This window comes from Ranitomeya variabilis, chromosome 1 (assembly GCF_051348905.1).
Source record: "Ranitomeya variabilis isolate aRanVar5 chromosome 1, aRanVar5.hap1, whole genome shotgun sequence".
NCBI lineage: Eukaryota > Metazoa > Chordata > Amphibia > Anura > Dendrobatidae > Ranitomeya > Ranitomeya variabilis.
In genome coordinates, this window is record NC_135232.1 from 657,325,832 (window position 1) to 657,352,881 (window position 27,050).

The 27,050-nt window shown below is 44.5% G+C and overlaps 1 protein-coding gene across 4 annotated transcripts in view; it reads left to right on the plus strand.

Moving 5' to 3' along the window:
* RALGAPA1 (Ral GTPase activating protein catalytic subunit alpha 1) overlaps positions 1 to 27,050 on the plus strand; it is a 236,193-nt gene that overhangs the window by 20,683 nt on the left and 188,460 nt on the right. For all 4 annotated transcript variants that reach the window (XM_077262721.1, XM_077262692.1, XM_077262701.1 and 1 more), the window contains exons 2-14: positions 2,284 to 2,394; positions 4,025 to 4,074; positions 4,924 to 4,981; positions 10,255 to 10,298; positions 12,872 to 13,049; positions 14,471 to 14,586; positions 17,118 to 17,256; positions 18,110 to 18,318; positions 19,210 to 19,440; positions 22,752 to 22,952; positions 24,108 to 24,242; positions 24,337 to 24,485; positions 25,439 to 25,568. In XM_077262721.1, coding sequence (XP_077118836.1) covers positions 2,284 to 2,394; positions 4,025 to 4,074; positions 4,924 to 4,981; positions 10,255 to 10,298; positions 12,872 to 13,049; positions 14,471 to 14,586; positions 17,118 to 17,256; positions 18,110 to 18,318; positions 19,210 to 19,440; positions 22,752 to 22,952; positions 24,108 to 24,242; positions 24,337 to 24,485; positions 25,439 to 25,568 — 1,751 coding nt within the window. The remainder of the gene's footprint in view (positions 1 to 2,283; positions 2,395 to 4,024; positions 4,075 to 4,923; positions 4,982 to 10,254; positions 10,299 to 12,871; positions 13,050 to 14,470; positions 14,587 to 17,117; positions 17,257 to 18,109; positions 18,319 to 19,209; positions 19,441 to 22,751; positions 22,953 to 24,107; positions 24,243 to 24,336; positions 24,486 to 25,438; positions 25,569 to 27,050) is intronic.

Genomic DNA, 27,050 nt, shown 5'->3' on the forward strand with positions numbered 1-27,050 from the left:
CATAGGTAACAAATGTTGTTCATGGAACAACCCCTTTAAGGGCACAACTTGCCGGCAGCACATGTAATAAAATAATATTATATGCAGTAAGCTATACTCAGCCGTTATGACGGGATTCATTGTCATCTAAGTTTGTGATTGGCTGCTGGAACAGGACTGCATCCAAGGCATATCCAATGGTGTCCTGTCACCTGGCATTTGAAACCAAGTACAGGTCTGCATAGTCACGTGACCCAATACAGGATGTCATCACTTTCTGTCCCGGCATCTGCTTTGGGGGTTACAGACATTGATTAAAGTTTACTTTATTGGTTTATCTCCTCTTGCCCTGCCTTTTCAGATTTTTTGGGGGAGGGGATTGGTCAGACCTTTATTATATGGATATTTTATTCCCATGTCTTGGATACCTGTACAGGACATGTACAGTAGTAGGAAGGAAGCTGAGCAGTCATTATGGCACTGACCCGTGTAGTGAGTGTTTCTGCACAATGTAGGATAAGCTGTTCGGCCATGAGCCCATTGCCTGGGAGAAATTCTACTGCAGTGATTTACTTCTGAGATCCCTTTGCACCCGGTGAGAGAATCCATACAGGAAGGAAGACCTGCCTTTCTTACGGCATGGGTCACAATACCTGCCTACTAAGAGATGCTCAAGTTGTCTCTTTAGCAGCTCAGAGCCCTGCAGTCTCCTTACTTCTTGGTTACTTGAGGGTGAGTTGGTTGGTGCTCCTCCCTGAGTGACAGTTCTAGTGAGTAGCTTCATTCTACTACAACATATTAATGATCCGTCAGTGCTTGTTCTGAGATTACACTGTTCTCACTATATTTACATATAGCGATAACTAGGACTTGTGAGTAGGAGAACTGCTCTGGAAACTGCCAATTCTGGGGGTAGGAAGACTATGATTCTAAAGAATTGAAAAGGTCAACTTGATCAGGAGCTGACAAGGTCAGAAGTAACAAACTGCTGTGTGGAAAACAATAGGCTGGAGAGAGCTAACTGGGATGTTAGGAGTTAACCCCTCTTGGAATGCAACTACTGCGCACATTCTGCCAGACACTAGTGGCCGAGCTCTATGGAAACCAGATGTACTCTATGTAAGATACAAGCTCTCACAGCAGGAGAATGGCAGCAGATAGAAGAAGCAAATTAACTGCAAACTTGCTTATTTTTATACTGTCTAACTAATTAAAGCAGTTTAATAACATGAGAATACAACTTTAATGGCGGTAGGTAGTGTGATGAGGTGATTGCCGGGAGTGTAAACCTTTGGGGTATATAGCATGTCAAACCTAAAATCAAATTCCTCTGAATTTTGGAACTTGATGGGAGATACTGTAAAACTATAGTGCATGCTGGGGTGGCGGTCGCTCCTTTGGCTGATATGAAAAGGTCAATACTAATAAAGGGAGTCTGTCACTCCTAAAACGCTAATTAAACCACTTATACAGGTATGCAGTGGGTTTTATAAAAATCATATCTGTAGTTTAGGTTTAGTTGGCATAAACAGATTTATTTTGTATGCAAATTAGGCTACTTTCACACTAGCGTTAACTGCAATACGTCGCAAATGCGTCGTTTTGCCGAAAAAACGCATCCTGCAAAAGTGCTTGCAGGATGCGTTTTTTCTGCATTGACTAACATTAGCGACGCATTTGTGACGCATTGCCACACGTCGCAACCGTCATGCGACGGTTGCGCCGTGCTGTGGTGGACCGTCGGGAGCAAAAAACGCTACATGTAACTTTTTTTGCTAACGACGGTCCGCTTTTTCCGACCGCGCATGCACGGCCGGAACTCCGCCCCCACCTCCCCGCGCTTCCCCGCACGTCACAATGGGGCAGCGGATGCGCTGGAAAAATGCATCCGCTGCCCCCGTTGTGCGGCGGAGACAACGCTAGCGTCGGGAACCTCGGCCCGACGCTAGTGTGAAAGTAGCCTAAGGGGACTTTGGTGCACCCTTGGCGCAGCTAAAAATTCAGAGAACCGTTATACTGTATCAATTTGCAAACTGAGCACGCAGTCATATCTTGATTGTTGGCACAATTGGTGCATTCGGTGGGACGATCCCTGGTCCATGCGGTTTCGGCTAGCGGACTGGGGAACCCGTGTCTCCACAGTAAGTCTCCTATATACCTGTGGGTTAGTTAGCGTTTTGGGGGCGACACACTTCCTTCAGAGACCTGTATTGGAGACTTTGCTTTTGGGCCCACGAACATTAAGTTGACATCATGGCGGCAAGGTCTGTAGACTTATTCATGTTCTCCTCTCTTTCTTTGTAGAAAATGCCGAATCTATTGACCTCAAGCAGTTTTTTGAACAGAACTTCTCGCACATCTACTATGTTTTCTTTGAAAACTTTGTGATCATCGAGACATCTTTGAAACAGAAAGGTAAGCCTTGAAACATTCAGTTTTACTGCTAGAGTAGTAATGTGCCTTGCTTTCTCTTCTCGTTGGGCCCTGGAACATTATCCCACATATGGTCCTCTGTGTCCATCTAGCACAATCCTTCATTTACATCTTATGTGATTTGTGGGTAAGGAGGAGCCTTCCCTACAGTCCACATCTGTTCCCTTCAATGTGGAAATCTACGCTTAGTGGGTGTCCTCCATTCAGCCAAAAATGACTGTATATGGGGGAGGTCAGGTCAGTGGTCTAGTGCGCGCCCACCATCAGGCTATCTGGATCTGTTGGTGGTTCTTACGGGCTAACTCTGGGCGATATGGGGGAAGTCGGGACAGCTGTCTAGTGCTCACCTGCCATCAGCCGATCTGGATCTGTTGGTGGCTTTTACGGGCTATCTCTTGGCGATATGGGTGAGGTCAGGACAGCAGCCTATGGGGCGCCCACCATCAGGCGATCTGGATCTGTTGGTGGCTTTTACGGGCTATCTCTGAGTGATATGGGGGAAGTCGGGACAGCTGTCTAGTGCGCACCCACCATTAGCCGATCTGGATCTGTTGGTAGTTCTTACGGGCTATCTCTGGGCGATATGGGGGAGGTCGGGACAGTGGTCTAGTGCGCGCCCACCATTAGTCGATCTAGATCTGTTGGTGGTTCTTATGGGCTATCTCTAGGCGATATGGGGAGGTTGGGACAGAGGTCTTGTGCGCGCCCACCATCAGGCTATCTGGATCTATTGATGGTTCTCATGGGCTATCTCTGGACGATATGGGGGAAGTGGGGACAGCTGTCTAGTGCGCACCCACCATCAGGCGATCTGGATCTGTTGGTGGCTTTTACGGGCTATCTCTTGGCGATATGGGTGAGGTCGGAACAGCGACCTATGGGGCACCCACCATCAGGCGATCTGGATATGTTGGTGGTTCTTACGCGCTATCTCTGGACGATATGGATGAGGTCGGGACAGCGGCCTATGGGGCACCCACCATCAGGCGATCTGGATCTGTTGGTGGTTCTTACGGGCTATCTCTGGGCGATATAGGTGAGGTTGGGACAGCGGCCTATGGGGCGCCCACCATCAGCCGATCTGGATCTGTTGGTGGTTCTTACGGGCTATCTCTGGGGGAGGTCGGGACAGCGGTCTAGTGCGCACCCACCATCAGGCGATCTGGTTCTGTTGGTGGCTTTTACGGGTTATCTCTTGGCGATATGGGTGAGGTCGGGACAGCGACCTATGGGGCGCCCACCATCAGGCGATCTGGTTCTGTTGGTGGTTCTTACAGGCTATCTCTTGCTAATTAATTGCATTCACCATTAACAACTATAGAGCATTTTCTTTTGTTCTTTTCATCGTTGACTTCTTCTGTCATGTAGAACATACAAAAATTTGGCAACTAGGTGTTACCATTCCCATCTGACGCTGTCCAGTCAGTGCTGACAGCAGTACAAAATGTAACAACACGTTATAATGAGAAATTAAGTAGTAACACCCGATTGTCAGTTTATGCAAAGTTTTTCCAGGAGGAACGGAATAACTTGAAGCTCTAAGACCCGCTGCTCCAGCGATCTTGTTCCATGTCAGGAGAGCCAAGAGGTCATATTTTGCTTTTGCCTTTAGGCCACAAGTCTCAGCGTGAAGAGCTCGATGCCATCCTCTTCATCTTCGAGGTAATAATACATGTTCTAACATAAATGTTCTCGGTTCCCTAGTTTGGGCAATGGTTGCTTAGTGGCGAACTAAAACTGATTTACCCACAAAATACATTCATCACCTGTCCTCTGGATGGATGATTGCTGGGGGTCTGACTGTTGGGACCCTGGTGGTCCTGAGAATGGGCAGTCCAGATTCTCCGGTGTGACTACAGCAGTGGTGCGCATGCTTTCTCAGTGCTCTGTTTGCTTCCTCGGAGCTGAATGAGATAGCCAGTCTGTCATTGCCATAGTGGATCAGTTTCTTCTCCATACAGGTAACCTTGGAAACCCATTTTTGGCATCTCTGGGGGACCTGAAAGTCGTCCCCGAGGGATCATACATGTATCACTGTGGATAGGTCCTAAATATATTTATTAATGCCCCTTTTAAACTGGAGATGTTTTATTCCCATGTGCTCATTAGGGTGCCCATTGCCCCTTTGAGGTAGCCACGCAGCGTCCATGCACTGTCCCGCACTGTGTCGCGTGCGGCTGTAACAGAGAAGAGAGAGCCGTGTCATGTGGCTATGATCTAGGACCTCCGAAAGTGAGGGAGGTGGAGAGTAGGGATGAGCTGGAAGAATCCCTTTAAATTGACCTACGCTGTTGATGTCAATTTTTGCTGCAGATTTCACCCTTCGTAATAAAAAGAGGGAAACCTGCGACAAATCCACTACAAAAGCCAGAGAATTTGGGGTTTGTTTTGCGGAGTCTGCGGTGGAATATCTTCTGCAGATAAATCCTGTGTGGACCTAACGCGCTTTGAGTCCTGAATGCACTGAGGATAACTGTGTTTTCCAGCCTGACAATTCTCTATTTCTCCTAGAAAATTCTGCAACTTCTTCCTGAGAGAATCCACCAACGATGGCAGTATCACAGCATCAGTGAGTGTTTTCTAGAGTTTCTGCTACTCTTTAACTCTCCTTTAATTTTATGTTTCTACTAGACTTACTGTTCCTCCGTCTTTAAAGGGGTTGTCCACAATTCGGACAACCCCTTCTTAAATACTATAGTTCTCCTTGTAAAATAAAAATGAACAGATACTCACTCCTGTACCAGCATTGTGGTTGGCGCGTAACAATGTTATGCCACGTGAGCCCTGCAGCCCGAGGTTTGTCAGTAGCTCAATAGCGGCCGCTGATTGTCTGCAGGGCTCACTTGGCATAACAATGTCATGTGATCCCTGGGAGACCCGCCGCCAACATTTCTGGAATGGCATCGGTATGGGAGGCAAGTACAAACAGGGCAATTATAGTACAAAGTATTTAACAAGGGGTTGTCTGAGTAGCGGTCAATCATTTAAGGCACAAATGCGAATATCCGCGATTGACCATATGGATTTGTCTCTGTTCACATTTGCATCCAGGTATCAGTTTACAACAGGCACTATATTGCAGGGCCAAATCCATCCGGACAACAGACCCCATTGCTTTTTAATGGGGTAAATTGGTTTCCACCACCTGTTGTTTTATAACAAAGCTTCAGACAGTTGTTAAAAGTGCCTAACAAAACCTCAGGCAGGTGTGAACACAGCCTAAGGTGCATTCGCTACAAGATTATTGTCAAGTAGCATTTACCACCAATCTGTAAATATTGACCGATCGGTCATTAAACACTGCAACATTGTTTAGGCTACACATTGGCTAGGTACCTTGGCTGAACCTGCTGGCACGCTCAGTGGGATAATTGATGGGTGTAGGGTCCTGAAAGGAGGTAACAGTACTCAGTCCCCTGCATGTATAGTACATAGGTAGAGCTACTGTCTTCCAGCACAGTGACCCAGGTTCAAATCCTCCGAACTGCAGGAAGGGAGGAATACAGTGAAATTGTACCAAACAGGTGGTCTGTTTCAGCTTCCTTCAGGTATTAAGAAATTGCCTGAAGGATTTACTGATCACCAACATAATACAGGAGGGTGCCAAAGACCGATGCAGGAGATGTGCACGGATCTGACCGAGACCTCCAATACTTGTATCTCACACTGTAAAAGGATATATGTGTGGATCCAAGAAAACATGTTTTTTAAATACAAGCTGTATTTTGTAAGTGATTCTGATCATGCATATTTTCCAATAAAGAGTACTACTTTTGTCTACGGGACGTATTTGATATCGTATAAATGGGGCGGAGCTGTAATACCAGACATAGACTACAGACAAGAGTAGTGCTGTTCCTGGGGGGAAAAAAGACCATTTTTCTAATCCTGAAAATCTCTTTATAAAGAGGACCTAGTACCTCAAGTGACCAGAATACCAGGCATAGAACAAATACATATAATGAGGTTATAGTTCAGAACAATATAATCTCTAATTTGGTGCTTGTAGCATTGGCCCTTCAATAAAGGGAGATTGCAGTTGGGTACTCCACTGTCTCACCACCTTGACCTCTGTGTGAAAGTTTCCGCTTCTGAGCTGGGGGTGGACTATATGCAGCAAGAAAGCACAGTGTAGATGGTGCTGGCTGCAATTCCTGCTGGAGCTAGTGATATATGTAGCAATATTAGATGGATTCCTGTGTATCATGAAGCAGCAGCAGGAAGGAAACTGTAGAAGAAACAGGTGAGACTTTTCACAGCTCTTCAGTATGTCTGTTGTGGGCTCTCTGTGTATGTAAGAGTTTCTGATAAATCCTTTAGAAGCAGCTATGTCACCCTTTGTTAAATAGTAATCCTTTACAAATGGCTCTCTCTTCTTATAGCAGATTAAGCCTTCAGAAGCAGCTGTGACCTCCTCTTGCAGATTAATGGGATTTTACACTACTTTGATTTAAATGTCTATTTGTTTAGGATTGGTCATCACTATCAAATAAGTTGGGGTATGATATCAAGCACCCCCATGATAAGTGATGGGTATATAGCAGATCATTGGCAAACCACAGCATATTGTATTAGCATCTGCTGTTAATGTTCTTTGTTTATCTCCCATACACTTTATAGATGGCTGTCTGGCAAACAGTGTTTTGGCTAATCATCTGGCTGCCAGCTATCTCTGCTGTCTCTCCCATACACAGGAGCGCCCCTTGTGCTTTCTATGTAAGAGCCATAGCCAGATGTTGTCAGAGAGAACAAGAGGATGGGCAGTCCAAAATTGGGCATGCCAGATCATTCTGTCCCTCATCATCATCTGTCAGGAGACACGTAGGGGGCTCTCATACATATTAGACTGTTAGATGAACCCGGCGATATTGGCGGCTTTGCTTTGGCTGGCATTAGTCTAATGTGTATGGCAGCTTCAAAACCACCACAGACATCAGAGTCCCAATACGTCTTGCCTAATTTAGCTGGATTTGCCATTGGTCTACAGATAATATATAAGACTGGTTTCACACGTCATTATTTCAGAGTCTTTGTATGGACCCCAACGTATGACCTGGCCGTGCTTCTGCTGACCCCAACAGCCTCAATGGCATATATGAAGCGGTTGCGTTCAGGTCAGCAGATCCATGGCTGGTCTGGACATTGTGGTCTGTGAAGCCGGCTTAAGTCAGGCCTTATGGTGGCCATATACAGTTATATGAAAAAGTTTGGGCACCCCTATTAATCTTAATGTTTTATAAAAATTGTTTTTTTTGCAACAGCTATTTCAGTTTCATATATCTAATAACTGTTGGACACAGTAATGTTTCTGCCTTGAAATGAGGTTTATTGTACTAACAGAAAATGTGCAATCTGCAATCAAACTAAGTTTGACAGGTGCCTAAGTATGGGCACCCTTATCATTTTCTTGTTTTAAATACTCCTACCTACTTTTTACTGACTTACTAAAGCACTTTTTTTGGTTTTGTAACCTCATTGAGCTTTGAACTTCATAGCCAGGTGTATGCAATCATGAGAGAAGCTACTTAAAGTGGCCACTTGCAAGTTGTTCTCCTGTTTGAATCTCCTCTTAAGAGTGGCATCATGGGCTCCTCAAAACAACTGTCAAATGATCTGAAAACAAAGATTATTCAACATAGTTGTTCAGGGGAAGGATACAAAAAGCTGTCTCAGAGATTTAACCTGTCAATTTCCACTGTGAGGAACATAGTAAGGAAATGGAAGAACACTGGTACAGTTCTTGTTAAGGCCAGAAGTGGCAGGCCAAGAAAAACATCAGAAAGGCAGAGAAGAAGAATGATGAGACCAGTCAAGGACAATCCTCAGACCACCTCCAGAGATCTGCAGCATCAACTTGCTGCAGATGGTGTCACTGTGCATCGGTCAACTATACAACGCACTTTGCACAAGGAGAAGCTGTATGGGAGAGTGATGCGAAAGAAGCCATTTCTGCAAGCACGCCACAAACTGAGTCGGCTGAGGTATGCAAAAGCACATTTGGAGAAGCCAATTTCTTTTTGGAAGAAGGTCCTGTGGACTGATGAAACCAAGATTGAGTTGTTTGGTCATATAAAAAGGCGTTATGCATGGCAGCAAAAAAACACAGCATTCTAAGAAAAACACTTGCTACCCACAGTAAAATTTGGTGGAGTTTCCATCATGCTTTGGGGCTGTGTGGCCAATGCCGGCACCGGGAATCTTGTTAAAGTTGAGGGACGCATGGATTCCTCTCAGTATCAGCACATTCTTGACAATAATGTTCATGAATCAGTGACAAAGTTGAAGTTACGCAGGGGATGGATCTTTCAGCAAGACAATGATCCAAAACACCGCTCCAAATCTACTCAGGCATTCATGCAGAGGAACAATTACACTGTTCTGGAATGGACATCCCAGTCCCCAGACCTGAATATCATTGAACATCTGTGGAATCATTTGAAGAGGGCTGTCCATGCTCGGCGACCATCAAACTTAACTGAACTGGAATTGTTTTGTAAAGAGGAATGGTCAAAAATACCTTCATCCAGGATCCAGGAACTCATTAAAAGCTACAGGAAGCGACTAGAGGCTGTTATTTTTGCAAAAGGAGGATCTACTAAATATTAATATCACTTTTCTGGTGAGGTGCCCATACTTATGCACCTGTCAAATTTTGTTTGAATGCAGACTGCCCATTTTCTGTTAGTACAATAAACCTCATTTCAGGGCAGAAACATTACTGTGTCCAACAGTTATTAGATATATGAAACTGAAATAGCTGTTGCAAAAAAAAAACAATTGTTATAAAACATTAAGCTTAAGATTAGTAGGGGTGCCCAAACTTTTTCATATAACTGTATTTTAGATGAATATCTGCGAAACCTATTGTTTTCAGAGGGGCCAGAAGACCATCTAATGTGTATGGGCATCCCTTCTCCCCACTGAGAGCACATGCTCGCTCTGTTGAGTGTATGGGGGAAAGAGGTTTTGCTTCTTTGGCCAACAGCTTTAGCAAACTTGCATGATCACTTTTCCTGCCTGTCCTGCTGTGGAGCTGGCCATATGTAGCCCAACACTAGATCTGTCTGGTTGTGTACAAGTTCCTGCTTTGTTGGTATTGGTTACAGTGAAGATGTACGTGCAGAGAGTTTCTTGCTCCTCTGTTGGGCAATGACTGTACCCATCAACACTTGTACTCACATACAATCCCGTGTGCTTATAAATGTACCGTAGTATATAGACACACCTATCATGGCAATCTACTATTTACAGGGAGTGTAGTGATCCGCCAAGTATAAGTTCCTAATGCAGAGAGTGGAGAGACCTACACATGCTGTCCATGCACTGAGTCCATGTTAGCTCTAGTTACTGGAGTCCAGCCAGGCTGGGTTCTATCATTAAAGGAAATCTGTCACCAGATTGTTGCTACCACAGCTGAGAGCAACATGATATAGGGACATAGACCCTGATTCCAGCAATTAATCACTTACTGGGCTACCTGCTGCATTTTGGTAACAATCACTGTGTTCTCTGCTGCAGATCTAGCAGTTCAGTTCAACAAGCAGCCTAGAAAGTGGTACATAGCTGGAATCAGGGTCTCTGTCTGTACAACATGCCGCTCTCAGATTAGATGCTGACAGATTCCGGTGAAACTACCAGGAGGAGGAGATCCTATAAAGTAAGAAACCTTTTCCATGCATTTTAGTGTAGTTTCACTTGGATCTGATTTTACTCTTGCAGATGAGATCAGGTCTTACTTGCCTGTGATAGGACAGGACCTTCATCACTCACCAAATAGTCTAGTTGTGGGGGGGGCAAATGTACGTAATGGTAGAAACATAATACACTTTTTTTTCTATTTAGGTCTGATTCTGAAGAAACTGCTTCACACTGGAAACTCTTTAAAGGTAATTATCATTGCAGAAGGGATATATGATGTAAAAGGTCCTGATTACTATATCTGGTTAGACTTGAAGTGTAAAATCCTATCATAATTGCTTTGACTCCTCTAACCACTGCAACCAACCCCATTCTTGGTTCTGCAACCGACCCCATTCTTAGTCCTGCAACCCACCCCATTCTTGGTCCTGCAACCCACCCCATTTTTGGTCCCGCAACCAAACCCCATTCTTGGTCCCGCAACCAAACCCCATTCTTGGTCCCGCAACGAACCCCATTTTTGGTCCCGCAACCAACCCCATTTTTGGTCCTGCAACCAACCCCATATTTGGTCCTGCAACCAACCTCATATTTGGTCCCGCAACCAACCCCATTCTTGGTCCCGCAACCAACCCTATTCTTGGTCCCGCAACCAGCGCCATTCTTGGTCCCGCAACCAGCGCCATTCTTGGTCCTGCAACCAGCGCCATTCTTGGTCCCGCAACCAGCGCCATTCTTGGTCCCGCAACCAGCGCCATTCTTGGTCCTGCAACCAGCGCCATTCTTGGTCCCGCAACCACTCCCAATGTTGGTCCCCAACCACTACCAAATCTTGGTCCCCCAATCACCCCTATTCTTGGTCCCCCAACCACTCCCAATCTTGGTCCCGCAATCACTCCCATTCTTGGCCCTTTTAAGTTTGCTTTAGCGCTTGCCATTCAACTGACATGTTCCTTGATTGAAAGTAAATTCCCAGAATGATAAGTCATCCCCCTCTCCATAGGAGTAGGGCACTTGTCTTCTTCCAGCAATCCCCCTAAACGTTGAATGCACATCTTTGCGCCATGGATGTGCTGTTTTCTCACATATTATTATCAGCCACTCTGCCACTATAAGTAGAAAATAACCCCCTCTCCATACCCTAACATAATAGGATGTCCACAACCTTTTCATGTATATGCCAGTTTATACTATTTTTAAAGAAGGAAAAAAAGTTTTTACTTTTTTTTTTTAAAGAGGAAGGGAAAGGACAAATAACGGAGTTGTCCCTAAAGGGCACCTGTCACATTTTTTACAGCATGTTTGAGAGCAGCAGGAGGATCTGAACAGATTAATATACTGGTTTGCATGCAAAGATTCAGTGTAGATTACATTTAATTTATTGCAATCCCTTCTCTTTTAGAGGTCAGTGGATTGTCCTAATCCTTGATTGACAGCTATCTCTTTATACACACTTATACTTGGAAGGCTTTCAATCACTGAACAGGACCACTCACTAGAGTCTGAAGCATAGAACGAGCTGGGATTTAGAGATATCCAACACAGATTACACTGAATCTTTTTAATCTCCTATTCTGCCTAGCCCTCATTTTTTACGCTACAGTTGTTTGTTGTTTTTTTTTAAGATATTTAGTTGAACATACAATCTTCAACTTTGAAATTGCAGCACCAAAAAGGAAGAGTTGTGGGATTCTGGCAATCACAGGACAAATAAACATGTTAATACTATGCAAATGATGATAAAATGGAAGCAAACTTTTTGAAACATTTTGATTTATTCAGTATTGAGTTTGAGCACCATGTACAGAAATCCCCACACTTACAGCTTTGGCTGCTATCAATGAGTTTATTAATGGTTGTCTGAATGCACCTGGGCAAATCATCAAGATCCGCTGCTGGCAGCTTCCTTTGCCACTGTCGAGCAATGATGCCCCAGACGCTGCAGGCAGTGGTAAAACATTTACGCCACCCAGGCTGCTTGCGATAACATGCGGCCTGTCGTTGTGGAAAACAGCTCAAGGGGCACTTAAGAAAAATATCTGTTCATGGTTCCATGACTAATTCAATGTAACGCCAATGTGTTGCTTTACCTGGAATGAAGACTAGAGTGGTCCAAGTACTGTACATTATACCACCCTACCCCATAATCCCAGAAGTAGGACCGGTATGACGTTCCCTTGTGACAACGCCAGGTCGCATGTTGTCAGTTCTACTGTGAGCAGCCTGCTTGGCCTAAGTGTCCTAACATGGCATGCAGCGTCACCAGACTTGTCTCCCATCGAGCACATCTGGGTCATTATTTGTCTCCAATTGTAAAGGAAGCTGCCAGCAGCAGATTTTGATTATTTGCCAAAGTGCATTCAGTGTGGCAGAATCTTCCTCAGAAAACCATTAATACCCTCATTGATGGCAGCCGAGGCAGTAAGTGCGGGGATTTCTGTGTGTGGCGCTTACTTAATAAATGGAGATGTTTAGAAAATATCATGAATACATCTATCGACCCCGTGATTTCCATAATTCCAGGACTTTTCTTTTTTGGTGTTCATTGTTGCGGAGTGCACTTATACTACTATATGAACATTTGCTCTTACACCGTTCTAATGGAGAGTTTTTGGAGCAGACTGCTCGCTGCCTGGTACCCTTGCACAGCAGTGAAGGTTATGAGCCCAGCTGCGCTAATAGCGCAGTAAGAGGCTGCGGTCGTCGTCCTACTTCATTCTAGTAAATACGGAGGCATTTATTTGTTTCTTCTATTAATGACCACTATAGACTGACACTTGACATTTCCTTGCAGATAAGTGATTACTGTGTATAATTTCAGATCCGCCTTGAAGGGATGCGCTTGTTTCTCCTGTGGCTTCAAGCACTTCAGAGCAACTGCAGTTGGGAGCAGCTGTGCATGTTCGCATGCCTCATACCTGGCTTCCCTGCGCCACCCTCCGACCATGGCATATATACTTTGGATAATCTGATCAATCAGCCCTTGAACCTGCAAGAAAGTAAGGCACTTATTGGGGGGTCACCCCTTCAGTCTTATAAGGCACCAACCTCCATTTCGTACATATTGGGGTGTCTCCAGCTTTCTTACATATTACAGATTTGGCGGAAGATGCTCTTTGATTTTAGCAGGATCTGTCAGTATTCTGATGTGTGTTCACAGACCCACCTTGGTGTCCATACTTGGGCTGTCCAAATACAGACCTCAATGTCTATACCATCCGCGGCTCTCCTGAGCAAAACTCTGCAACCACTGTAGTTTTTCTGCTGCAAAAAGATAGCACCAGATAAGTCCCATGTGGAAGCAGTCCATGGGCAAATGTTTTGAATTTTCTGCAGTTTTTAATGTATTTTGTGTTCAATACTTTTTCATTTAAAGGAAACCCGTCATCAGGGTTTTCCCATATAAAGTAAGGCCAGTTCCACCTTATATACAGCATTCTAAAATGCTTATAACACAAAAAATAGCTTTTATTATACTCGCCGTCTTCGCGGTCCAGTCCAATGGGCATCTCTGGTCTTGATCCAGCGCCTCCTCTCTTCTTGTGATTACCGTCCTCCTTCTTGCTGCATTGGGCTGTCGTATCCTATGTCATCCACACAGTGTCCTGCATCGCGCTACTGCGCAGGCTCACTTCTCTATGTCCTGCCGAGGGCAGAACAAAGTATTGTAGTACACATGCGCTGGCGCTCTTTGGCCTTCCCCACGCATGCGCATTACAGTGCGTTCCTCTGCCGATGAAATAAGCCTGCGCAGTAGACCTGTCACTCAAAGGTTGCGGCTGGGGAGAAGCCAGCAGGGACCCACCTGTCTGACTAGTCTCCAGCACAGCTCGGCCCCTGGTGGCTAATAAACTATGATCTTCTCTGAAACTCCACAGCACCTCTTATATGTTCTTTAAACACTTTTTTGCCCCAATCTGAAGTTTGCCAACACTCACATTTTATGCTATTTAGAAATTTATTGTAGTTGTCAACTAGTCAACTACTCTTCATCTCCTTATTGTCACATGAAATAGGTTCTGTCACCAGATTTCACACTACAAACTGCATGCATTATAGTATAGATCTGTGAGACCTGGTGAGGCTGTTGTACATACCAGTTAAAGCTATATCTGAATGGCTGTATAATCTTGCTACTACATTGGGTATTTCACGAGTCCAGCCATAGAATACAATGGCTCATGAATCCAAGTGTGTTCAGTATCTGCCCATCCAGCCGTACTGACAGCTGCAGCTTGTATTGAGCACTATGAGATCTCAGCGGAGAGGAGGGACACTTGGGAGCAGAGATATGGGGCTTAAACGTTCATAGAGGATTATACAACAATTCTGAAGTATCTTGGTGAAAAAATCCATAATTATTCTGGTTCTTAAATGCTATTCTTTGATCAAAATACTACTTTGATCGTATTTTCTCTAGATCAAGTTACAATTGAGGAAATTACACCACTCGTCCCTCCCCAGTCAGGGGACAAAGCACATGAGGACCTGACAAGTTATTTTCTGGAGGCCTTGCTGAAATATATGGTGATACAGGTAACACACTTCAGATTGACTTAATTTATTTATTTTTTATCAGACACACTTTTTTCCTCTAAAAATTTGGAGGAAAATAGTGGGTGCATCCTATAGACCGGAACTGCCCTAATGTTGCTGCTGGATGGGGAGTTTAGGAGCGGTGGACGAGCGGGTCACAGGAGGCAGGGGCCGGCTCCTGCAGCAGACACCTGTGCTTGCTGTGAAAGAGAAATGAATATTCACTGCTACCCACACCAATAGTCCCTTCCACCTCTATGCACTGAAGCTGGTGCTGAGAGGTGGGAGGGGATATGGGCATGGGGAGTAGTCCATATTAATTTCTCTTTATTAGCAGGCACAGTAGTAGCAGCCGCCCTGGGCGATCACGAGTGCCCGCTACTAAAAACATTGAATATTCACTGCTCTCCACGCCCATGGGAGCAGCGGTTGCCGCTAACACTATGTCCGCTATTAAAGATCAATGAATATTCACTGCTCCACACGCCCATAGTCCTGGGCATGGGAGCAATGAGGATTCCAGCAGCTGTCCTCTGCTTGTTAGCAGCGCATGATGTCACTGCCATGCGCTGCCTAATGAGCAATTGTAAGAACACAGTGCTGTAAAACATGATGACTGCAATATATTAAGGTGATAAAACCGTTGATGTTAGGAGGAGGAGTGTGTCTTTAAACTACTAGACCTCACAACCTACATTGCCCAACCAATGGTCCAGCACTAGTATTAGTTTACAATTGGCATTTGAGTCTTATCAATTGACATTTTTAGTATTTGAGTCACTATTAAAAACAAGAAAATCAGTCTAACACAATTTATGCCCAGTAATGCAACCCTGGCACGGGTAGACATCTCAAACCAAACTCTAAGGGGTTGTCAAGTATTGGAGTAGACACGGCTTAATCACTTCAGAGCCCCGTAGAGAAGGAAAGTCATGTATACGCCCCTACTACAGCAGCACAGAACCAGCGATGTCGGCTCTGTCTGTTTTCTCAGTGGCTTGCCTGACCTTGTTGTGTCTTGTGACCGCTGCAGCCTATCAGCTATTGCTTTACTACCTCATTAGCGCAGACTTCCACAAGTGGTAATGAGACAATATCAATGTCACATGACCCTCAAGGAATAGTGCCAACATCGCTGGAGCGGCGCCGTTGATGGACGTGATTATTCATTTATTTACCGGTATTTTGTTATTCTCTTTGGAGCCCTGACATGATTAAGCAGATGCCCAGTAGTGAACAATCCCTTTAACCCCTTAATGACAGCCAATGCGTCTTTTAACTGACCTGAGATATAAGAGAATAGCCTCCCCACACAGGTGACAATCCAGCAGCTGGCGGCTGTACACTATAGCTGACAACGTGCTGCATTAGCCACGATCAGTGTTGGCACCGTCCATATCTGTTTAACCCCTTAGATGCTGCTGTCAATAGTGACTACATCATTATAAATGGTTAACAGAGTGTGGGGGCTTCCTCCTAATCCAAATTGGTGCCCTCAGATCATGATTTTGTGGTCCTGATGTTTGCGATGGCAATTCATGACCAAATTGCGGCCTTAGATTCTGCCGGCTGTAGTAATCTGTTCAGAAGTTAGAGGCATTTAGGTGGTAAAAATAAACTTTTTCATTTCTGTCATACCACTTTGCATTAATTCCTGAAAAGCACGTGAAGGGTTAATAAACTACCTGACTGCAGTTTTCAATATATCAGGGGGTGCTGTTTCTAAAATGGTTTCACGTTTGGGGGTTTCCCAATATATGGGACCCCTAAAGTCACTTCAAACCTGGATAAGTCCCTAAAAAAATAAATGTAGTAAATTTCCTTGAAAAAATGAAAAATTACTGCTACATTTTTAAACCTCATAAAATGCTAACAAAATAAAATAACATTTTAAAAATGGTGCTGATGCAAAGCAGGCATGTGGGAAATGTTATTTATTAATGTATTGCTGTGGTATGACTATCTGGATTAAAGGCAAAATCATTCAACGTTTGAAAATTGCTAATTTTTAAAATTTTTCTCAAATTTCTGATATTTTTTATAAATAAACACAAAACATATCAACCTAATTTTACAATTATCATAAAGTATAATGTGTCATGAAAAAACAGTCTCAAAATTACTGGGATTTGTTGAAGCGTTCCAGAGTTATTACAACATAAATTGACACTGGTCAGATTTCAAAAATGTGGCTCCGTCACTAAGGGGTTAAGGCAGGTCTTACCCATTTTATGCTGTACACTTGCAGTCGGGTTAACCATCATACTAACTCGTTGGGGAGGGGGTTTGCGCACCCATATACTTGATTCTATGAGTGTCATCCGATTTACTGAAGAAACTAGTGCTCGCTGCAAATATTTTTGTTTTTTAAAAGGTGATTCGCTCAGTGATATAAATTTCTCATCTGCACGGCCTCATTGAATAACATTGGTCTGAGTGCGGTCTGTTTTTTCACAGTCCTGTGAACGAGCCCTGACGTTGTTCTGTCATTAACATACGTTGTGATGATTTGTTTTGTCCTCCCTCTGTAGGTCCGGAGTCTAGAGTGGCAAAATAAAGATAAGGAGGAAGATGGCTTTGCCTTCCTGTTCTCTAACTTCAAGAAATACTACATGCCTTACATTTTCCCTGCCATGAGCAGAGAAAGCAGCATATACAGCCCTGTACTTGGTAAATTCATTGTCCGTGCACTTATTTGTTTGGTTCCCGTCATTGCCCTATCCTGCATTTATCATAGCAAGTATGCACATGGTGCCCGGCACTGTGTGGACTCCTCTGCACCGCTGCCAATGTTGGAGCAGGGCCAGGCATAGGGGTGTGCGGCTGCTCTTCACTTACTGCGGTTTGACTAGAATCTCTGTTGTAGATCTAGCAGTGGTCAGAATCCTTAGCTGTGTATAACCCTGCCCACGTGTTCCTGATTGGCAGCTTCCTTTGTACGTGGGCAGAAAGCTGCCAATCAGTGGAGGGGGCGGGGTTACACAGATTATCTGGACTGGTCTGCTCATGAGACCTAGTCCGTAGTGATTATCTCCTGTTGATCAAACACTGATTGTATTGAAACTACAGCACACAGCCTAATAAATAACAGATCTTTGGAATCAGACTCTCAGCCTTTACATTATGCTGCTCAGAATAACCTGCTGGCAGATTCCCTTTAAAGAACAAAATAATTGTTAAAATCCAACATCCTAATTCTTCCTTCCCCTAACATCTGTCATCAGAGATACCCTCCACGCACATCAGTTTGTCCCTGCAACCCCGCACATTAATGTGTGTCGCCATTATAACAGTTCAGGGGTATTTAAAGCAATTGTAGTGATATGATTTCATGGTTTCCTTAACAAGTCCTATGTGCATTTATGAAGTGCTAGAAATGGGGTCTGATCTATAGTAATTGATGCACTGGAATAAGGGGTTTTACGTTATTTATAAAGAATAACCTGTTTCATCTAGATATTGGTAGGTGATACAGCTGAACAATATAATTAAACATATAAACAATATAATTTTATAATTGCAGAGATACCACAGATAAGACCAAAACCTCACTACATGCTGGTTCGGAAGGACGCAGACAGCAATGAGGCGCAATACTGCACCAAAGAGCCCTTTCTTAACACCCGGGTGATTGTCATTAGATGGCTGGTGTCCTTCTGGCTGGAACCCAAGCCGCACACGGGGACTCATATTCCTGGGACTGAAGGGGAGAATGTGCCAAAGAATATCCAGGTAATGAGACACATGATATTCCCGTATTACCTGTACCTTCATTTGCTAAAATAAATTGTCTTAAATACCTTTTTAGAATCCCTGACTTCCCCTGATTCTGACGCATTTTTTCCGTTTTGCTGCGTCTCTCCATTGCAGAAATATTCACAATGGAGCGCAGTATGTGAAATCTCTGTTTGTAGTGGAACTGGGCGTTTCTTCAGAGTCTTCTCAGGGGGATGTTCACTTTCACCGTTCCCTCACCGATGCTTGGCAGATGATCTAGCAGTCTCGGACGCTGCCATCCTTGTGGTTGGCAGCATCTCGGAAGAATGGTTGAAAGTGAATACCCACCAGAGAAGACTCTGAAGAAACACCCAGTTGCACAACAAGAAGAGATTTCAAATACTGCGCTTCAAAAGCAGCAAATGTGAATATCTTTGCAATGGAGTGATGCAGTGCAAAAGGAAAAAAGTGGCAGAATCGGGGGGTGGGGGGAGAACAGCGATTTCTGCAAGATTTTTTTTTTACTAAAGTGACAGTTCTTTAAGTTTATGTTTCCAAATCTATGCTGTCAGTGACTGCACATGCAACATTCAGAAAATGAGGGGCATTTTTGAGCTGCTTACATATTTAGCTAGGATTTGGATGGCTCTGTAGTAAACTATTAGTTCTGAATTTTTAATTTTCTGGATGTAGGCTAGAATGTTTATATTTACTAACATCAACCAGATATTGTAGCTAAAAAAATAATAATGTGAGTTTTGTGGATGAAACGCAGCAATTTTTTGACACTCTCGTGTGAATATAGCCTAATGCTCCTTTATCAGTTGTATATAAAACTTTTGATTTTGTGGATATCCTTTTTGTAGATTGCTTGTTTTCTACATGTCTATCCATGTTATTCCACAGAGAGCTGCTGCCAACCTGGCTGCCCAGGAGGAAAGTAGAAATGAAAATGGAGAAAGGACGATGGAGCCGGAGCAATCGCATTCCAATACCAGCACCCTTACAGAGCGTGAGCCGAGCGTCTCCAGTCTGTGCAGCATTGCTGAAGAGCACGTCACAGACTACGAGATCATCCGCAGGTTCTTCTCCAGCAGACGCTGTAACGTTGACTTCCTCATTGAGATCTTCCGACAGGTGAGTAGGACAAGTCATGAACTTGCAGTGTTAAGGGCACATTCACACATCCAGGTTTCTGATCCCTTTGCTGTCAATTTTTAAAATTGACAGCACATGGACACGTAGAGAAGGTCCAGATTGGGGAGGTGGTGTGTCCTGAGACACCCAGGAGCCCCACTGTTCAGCAGCTATCTGTTCCTCCAATGTACGTAGCCGAAACAGCACAGCTCCGTACCCTGTTCAATGACCGCTCCTGGGTACGCAGATCTGCTCCTGTTCAAATGAACTGATCTAATATTGACGACTTACAAGTTATGGATGGGTCATCAGTATCTTATTCCGGACATACACCTTAGGCTAGTTTCACACTAGCGTTTAGCCTGGCTGCACAGGGATGCGTACTTCCTCCGTGAAGCTCCGCCTACTGCCGCGCTAGGCGGAGCTAAATGAAGAGGAGCGGCAGTAGGCGGAGCTTCACGGAGACAGTCCGCATCCCTCCGTAGCCCGGCTAAACGCTAGTGTGAAACTAGCCTTAGATGGCTATGAGCCAAGCCATGCTTCTGCCGATCATTCAGCCGACAGCAGCCTTATGCGTCTCTCCCATACACCGGTGTGTTCGCTAGGCTGAGATCTCCTGTGTTCTCAAGAAAGACACTGACTGCTCGGCAGTCAGCTTATCTCAGGTAGAACAATCAACAGTAGGAAAGCAGACATGCCTAATTGACATCTCTTTTGATCATCTGTTGGGTGGCGCCTCCATACACGTTAGCCTCTCAGCCGATCTCATCAATATCGGGGGATGTGGCCTACGTCAGTCTAATGCAGAGCTGGGCAAAGTGCGGCCCGTGGGCCACATCCGGCCCTCTGGCTGTCTCAATCCGGCCCGCAGACCGAGACAGCCGTGGGGCTGAAAACCTGAGGTCCGCGGGCTACAACGTGCCCGCCCGCTCGCTCACTGTCTCCCGCAGTCAGCATTGGTGGAGGAGGGGCCTCCGGCCAATCAGCGTGTGAAACAGCTGACGCGATGACGTCATGTCATCACGACAGCTGTGTACCGCTGAAGAGTCAGTGCATCGGAGACAGCAGCAGAAGCAGGGTGCCTGGGAACGGGACCCAGGTGAGCATGCTGTGTTTTTTTTTTTTTTAATGTATATGAACATGGGGATTCTATGGGGGTGAACATGGGGATTCTATGGGGGTGAACATGGGAATTCTATGGGGGTGAACATGGGGATTCTATGATGTGAACATGGAGATTCTATGGGGTGAACATGGGGATTCTATGGTGGTGAACATGGGGATTCTATGGGGGTGAACATGGGGATTCTATGGGGGGAACATGGGGATTCTATGGTGTGAACATGGAGATTCTATGGGGTGAACATGGGGATTCTATGGGGGGTGAACAACATGAGGATTCTATGGAGGTGAACATGGTTATTCTATGGGGGTGAACATGTGGATTATATGGGGGTGAACATGGGGATTCTATGGGGGTGAACAAGGGGATTCTATGGGGAGAACATGGGGATTCTATGGGAGTGAACATGGGGATTCTATGGGGGTGAACATGGGAATTCTATGGGGTGAACATGGGGATTCTGTGGGGGTGAACATGGGGATTCTATGGGGGTGAACATGGGGATTCTATGGGGGTGAACATGGGGATTCTGTGGGGGTGAACATGGGGATTCTGTGACGGTGAACATGGAGATTCTGTGGGGGTGAACATGGGGATTCTATGGGGGTGAACATAGGGATTCTATGGGGGTGAACATAGGGATTCTATGGGGGTGAACATGGGGATTCTATGGTGGTGACATGCAGCACATGGGGAGGCTATGGGGTGACATGCTGCACATGGGGAGGTTATGGGGGTGTCATTCTGCACACGGGGAGGCTATGGGGGTGTCATGCTGCACACGGGGAGGCTATGAGGGTATCATGCTGCACACGGGGAGGCTATGGGAAGGCTGTATACTGTCATGCAATATATGGGGAGGCTGTGGGGGGCCTCATGCAGTATATGGGAGGCTGTATGGGGCCTCATTCAGTATGTGGAGAGACTGTGTGTGGCTCTTGCTGTATATATGAAGGCTGTGTGTGGCTCATGCAGTTTATGGGGAGGCTGTGTGGTGCCTCATGCAGTATATGGGGAACCTGGGGCTCATGCTGTACATGGGGAGGCTTTGTGGGGCTCATGCTGTATATAGGGAGGATGTGTGGGGCTGTGTAGTCCTGGACAACCCCTTTAATGTAACTATTCAAATATCCATTTTTTTTATTGATCTGTGTGACCATGCTATTACACTTTGTGCATTTTTTACCCATCCTTCAACAGATCCATTGCTCAAAGACAATGGGGGAAAAAAAGTTCAGACAGTTTATGTTTTACAGGTTGGGAACAAATATGACACTCAGGAGAAACATGGTCCATTGTCAACAGATGGAAATGAATGTAACCTTAGTGGCATTTTTATCGCTACGACGGCACGATTCGTGACGTTCTAGCGATATAGTTACGATCTCGCAGTGTCTGACACGCAGCAGCGATCAGGGACCCCGCTGAGAATCGTACGTCGTAGCAGATCGTTTGAAACTTTCTTTCGTCGCTGGATCTCCCGCTGTCATCGCTGGATCGTTGTGTGTGACAGCGATCCAGCCATGCGTTCGCTGGTAACCAGGGTAAACATCGGGTTACTAAGCGCAAGTAAAAAAAAAAAAAACATACATACTCACCATCTGATGTCCGTCAGGTCCCTTGCCGTCCGCTTCCCGCTCTGACTGACTGCCGGCCGGAAAGTGAGAGCAGATCACAGCGGCGACGTCACCGCTGTGCTCTGCTCTCACTGTACGGCCGGATCTCAGTCAGAGCAGGAAGCAGACTGCAAGGGACCTGACGGACATCAGATGGTGAGTATGTACGTTTTTTTTTTTTTTTTACTTTTACGCTGGTAACCACGGTAAACATCGGGTTACTAAGCGCGGCCCTGCGCTTAGTAACCTGATGTTTACCCTGGTTACCAGCGAACCTCGGCATCGTTGGTCGCTGGAGAGCGGTCTGTGTGACAGCTCCCCAGAGACCACACAACGACTTACCAACGATCACGGCCAGGTCGTATCGCTGGTCGTGATCGTTGGTAAATCGTTATGTGAGACGGTACCCTTAGGTGTGAGCTTTGGGGAAGTTGCTACATTCCTGTATATGGAAAGTGTTGGCTGATACTGCTGGTAAATAAAGTCGTTCTGTACAAATTGGAGTACATTTCCCTCAGTGCCGTGTCTTCACCTTTCATTGAGCTTCTCCTTTTTTTTTGTCTTTCCACCAGTCTTTCCTGTTGCCGGTGTGTGAAGCTGCAGCCATGCGCAAGGTGCTAAAGGTGTACGAGCAATGGATTAAACAAAAGGAAAAGCCTCTGTTCATGCAAGAGCCTGAAAAGCCGTCTGCATTAGACGAAGGCATCGTCATATCTGTTGTTAACCAAGAAAGTTCTGCTGGGACTTGTGAAAAGGCAAAAGAACGTGAAGAGGTAGGAGAATAAGAAACCAATGGTTTTCTATTGCATTAGATAGCTCCTTTGTTTCAGAAGATTTAGCAATGGACCAGACTAGTCTACGCTGCCCCCAGCCGGCTCTTCCCAGTGCTGCTGCAGAGGATTGACAGGTCTCTCTCATGTGAGTGCATAAGGAGAGACCTGTCAATCACATCCAATAGCACTAGGGTGGGGGCAGAGCCGGACTAGTCAAATTTCCGGCTAGATCTTCAAACTATATTTGCTCTGAAATGACAAAGCATTTTCAAGTATAATATAGAAGGCTGCAATCTGCTCCGAATCATGTTGCCCGCAGTTTGGACAGCATAAATCACCTGGCTGGTTCCCTTTAAGTACTAGCACTTAGTATAGATCCTGGACTGCATTCCTTTTAGATCTTGCCCATAGAAAATCCTATACCTTCAACTTTTGACATTGTTAGAAAAAAATATAAATCTTTGACCTGAGACCTGTTTCCCTACAATAGACCTTTATTAGCTGTCCAGAGGATAGGTGAGATTCTGATGTGAGTTGGGTTCAGTTTCCGTCATCTCCATAGAAGTTGAGTGGAGAAGCAGGGCTCATGCTCAGCCACCTTTCCCTTTAAGCTCTTCTTCATTTATGAGGGTGTAATGAGGAGAAACGGGGGTGCTTTGGGCCTGATTCAGACATTTATCTCCTACCAAGCCAGACTTCTATAAATGCCGTGCCTCATCCTTCATGAATCTTGTGACTCTCCCATCCAGATGTCACCACTACGGCTGTCACCGATGGCTGATAATGGATCTGTGAGCACCTAAAGCTGAGTGATCCCTGGAGTAACCAGATAGAAATAATAATGATCCTTGTAATAAGGAATTCATAGCAATTAAATCGGCCAAGGACATGAGGAGAACTTCAGATCTCCGAAGTTCTTAAGCAGATTCAATTTACAGCTTTTCTTTTTTCTAGGGGTATTAGATGTTTTTGTACAAGTCGCTGCTCATTGTGATGGATGTATTTGTGTTGTTATGAGCTAAGTGCCTCCAAACCAGAGGTGGACACACTCCGATGATGTCCTTCCAGGTTGTCACACGTCACTGTGAACATCATGCTTGCTGTTTGCGGCTCATAGGATTATAGAGCAGCAGTCGTTTTTGTTTTTCTTTCTAGGATACACTAACAGTTCCTCAAGGCCATGTTCGCACCTCAAGTTGGTCCAAGTGTCACCAGGACTCCAGTAACAAGCTCTCAGAAGCTGAGCTCAAGGACAGGAATGTAAAGGCCGGTGCTCAGGCTGTGTATCAGGTATTTACCACACATTCAACACCTGATTTCTTGTAGTTCTTGGATGACACAGTTCTCCATTCTTATAAGATGTTGGTTCTGTCTTCATCAATAGGTTTTTATTGTAAATGCTGCAAATATCATTTTGCTTGAGCCAGCAAATGACAACAAGAAGATGTTAAATGAACATACGGACATGTGTAAGAGAGTCCTGAACATCTACCGTTACATGGTGGTGCAAGTCTCCATGGACAAAAAGACCTGGTAATAAGGGCACATGGAAATGAACGCTCCTGGGAACATATGTCATGATCTAGTACATTTACTCACAGTGCATATTGAAATGGAGATTTAAAGGGGTTGTCCAGCTGTAGGCTACAAGTCTGCACTCACGCTATGTGACTGCAGACTTGTAAATCCTCACATTGCATGTACTGTAGGCGCCAGAAGCGGGGGAGGGTATGTTACTTGCACACATGTGATTACATGCCGACTAGATGTCCGTGGCTTTGCTCAATGCAAGTGTATTGAGTGAGGCTGGACATGTCTAGTCGGAATGTGGCCGTGTGTATGTATATGGCATTATTGTAGTCACAGTGCATGCTCTGTGAGGATTCACAAGTGGCCTAAGGCCAGATATCCCTTTAAGGAGTTTTCACATGAACACATGATCTTAGGTAGGCCGTACTTACTGTTCCCCACTTCTCTATAATGAGGGTGCTGCTCCGGTTGTAATCCACGGCTCTCTAACAGTGTAACTCCAAGAACAATGGGAGCAGGCTTAGACTTCACCCTGGCCCTTTTGTTGTTTGGAATGATGAGGTCCTAATATTTGAACCCCCGAGAAGTGATGTTCTTTCTCCATGGGAGAACCCCTTTAATGTGAAAGTGAGATAAGGCCTATCCAGACTGTCACCACTGATTACAGAAATCTCTCTTTTGGCCAAAAGTTGAGGTACATTAAATCTCCTTTTTTCCCATCCCTATAAATGAATTGTTCTTATTACTTCTATCCAAGTACCATTCTAGGTAATCTTAATTAGGTAATCCTAGATATATTTGTAGCACACATAAAGGTGAGGTTGGGGCTGTTGGTTGCTCACAGAGAGCACAGTCCTGGTTCTACAAGAGCCTAAAGAAAAGTCTTAAGAAATTGAAATTAGGGGGATGAGATATTCATTACATATATTTGTCTCTTACCATTGTGCCATGTCCAGGATGCAGCTGCTGCTGGTTATGCTCAGGGTGACCGAGTCAGTGCTGAAGATCCCACCACAGGTCCTTCAGCAATATCAAGGCAGGAAGAATCAAATTTTGGCTGGCCGGTTGGCAGGACCCTTGTTTCAGGTACTGAATGGTGGGATACAATGTTAAATGTGTTTTCTGGGACTTTAACATTACACTGGTCAACAGCATTTTTGGTGCCAAAGATATTTCATCGAATTTAGGGTATTTTTGGGGTGCTGATTCTGAATATGTCATCAGTTTTGCCAGATTGGCTCAAGTTTTTGAGATTTTTGGTATCTTATTTATAGCACTTGCTGGTAAATGCGACGCATCATCTCATTAATTTCTTTGGATTAGTACTTGAACTGAGCAGTTCTCAATATAGTTTTGTGTTAATTAGTGTTCTAAAAGTTTGTTCATAGCTTGATTTTTGCACTAACTTTATGTTGTTGTCTGTTTTCCAGTGAAAAGCATGAACTCATCAAGAAGAAGTTGTCTTAACGATCCAGACTCATTCTGTTACATTTGTGGTGAATACACACTGCCAAAACATAGAAGAAACATAACAGACTTCGTAAAAAAAGTGTATTTTGCCTATTTTGGGGTTATGCTTGGGGACCAAGACAAGTTTTGGGCACCACACATAGTGTGCAAAGCATGTATCAAATTATTACGAAAATGGAGCAAAGGACAAAGAAAAAGCTTCAAGTTTGGTGTTCCAATGGTGTGGAGAGAGCCAAAAAATCATCATGATGACTGTTATTTATGGTAAACACAGGTACAGGCACATCTTCACAATGAGGGACAGGCCTTCTTGCAGATTCCATGTTACTCCCATTTTCGTTTCTTATGCTTATTGAATCCTTGCACTTGCACTGCACAGAAATAACAGTCATCATGATGATTTTTTGGCTCTCTCCACACCATTGGAACACCAAATTTGAAGCTTTTTCTTTGTCCTTTGCTCCATTTTCGTAATAATTCGATACATGCTTTGCACACTATGTGTGGTGCCCAAAACTTGTCTTGGTCCCCAAGCATAACCCCAAAATAGGCAAAATACACTTTTTTTACGAAGTCTGTTATGTTTCTTCTATGTTTTGGCAGTGTGTATTCACTACAAATGTAACAGAATGAGTCTGGATCGTTAAGACAACTTCTTCTTGATGAGTTCATGCTTTTCACTGGAAAACAGACAACAACATAAAGTTAGTGCAAAAATCAAGCTATGAACAAACTTTTAGAACACTAATTAACACAAAACTATATTGAGAACTGCTCAGTTCAAGTACTAATCCAAAGAAATTAATGAGATGATGCGTCGCATTTACCAACAAGTGCTATAAATAAGATACCAAAAATGTCAAAAACTTGAGCCAATCTGGCAAAACTGATAGCATATTCAGAATCAGCACCCCAAAAATACCCCAAATTCATTAAAATATTTTGGACACCAGAAAAAAAAATTTTTTTTGTTGACCTGTGTTATCAACCTAACCTTTTGAATAAGTTATCAATATTAGATCAGTAAGGGCCTGACCCTCCCAACACCACCACCACCGATCAGCTCATTAAAGGTTCACTTGTATGGGGGAAAGCATG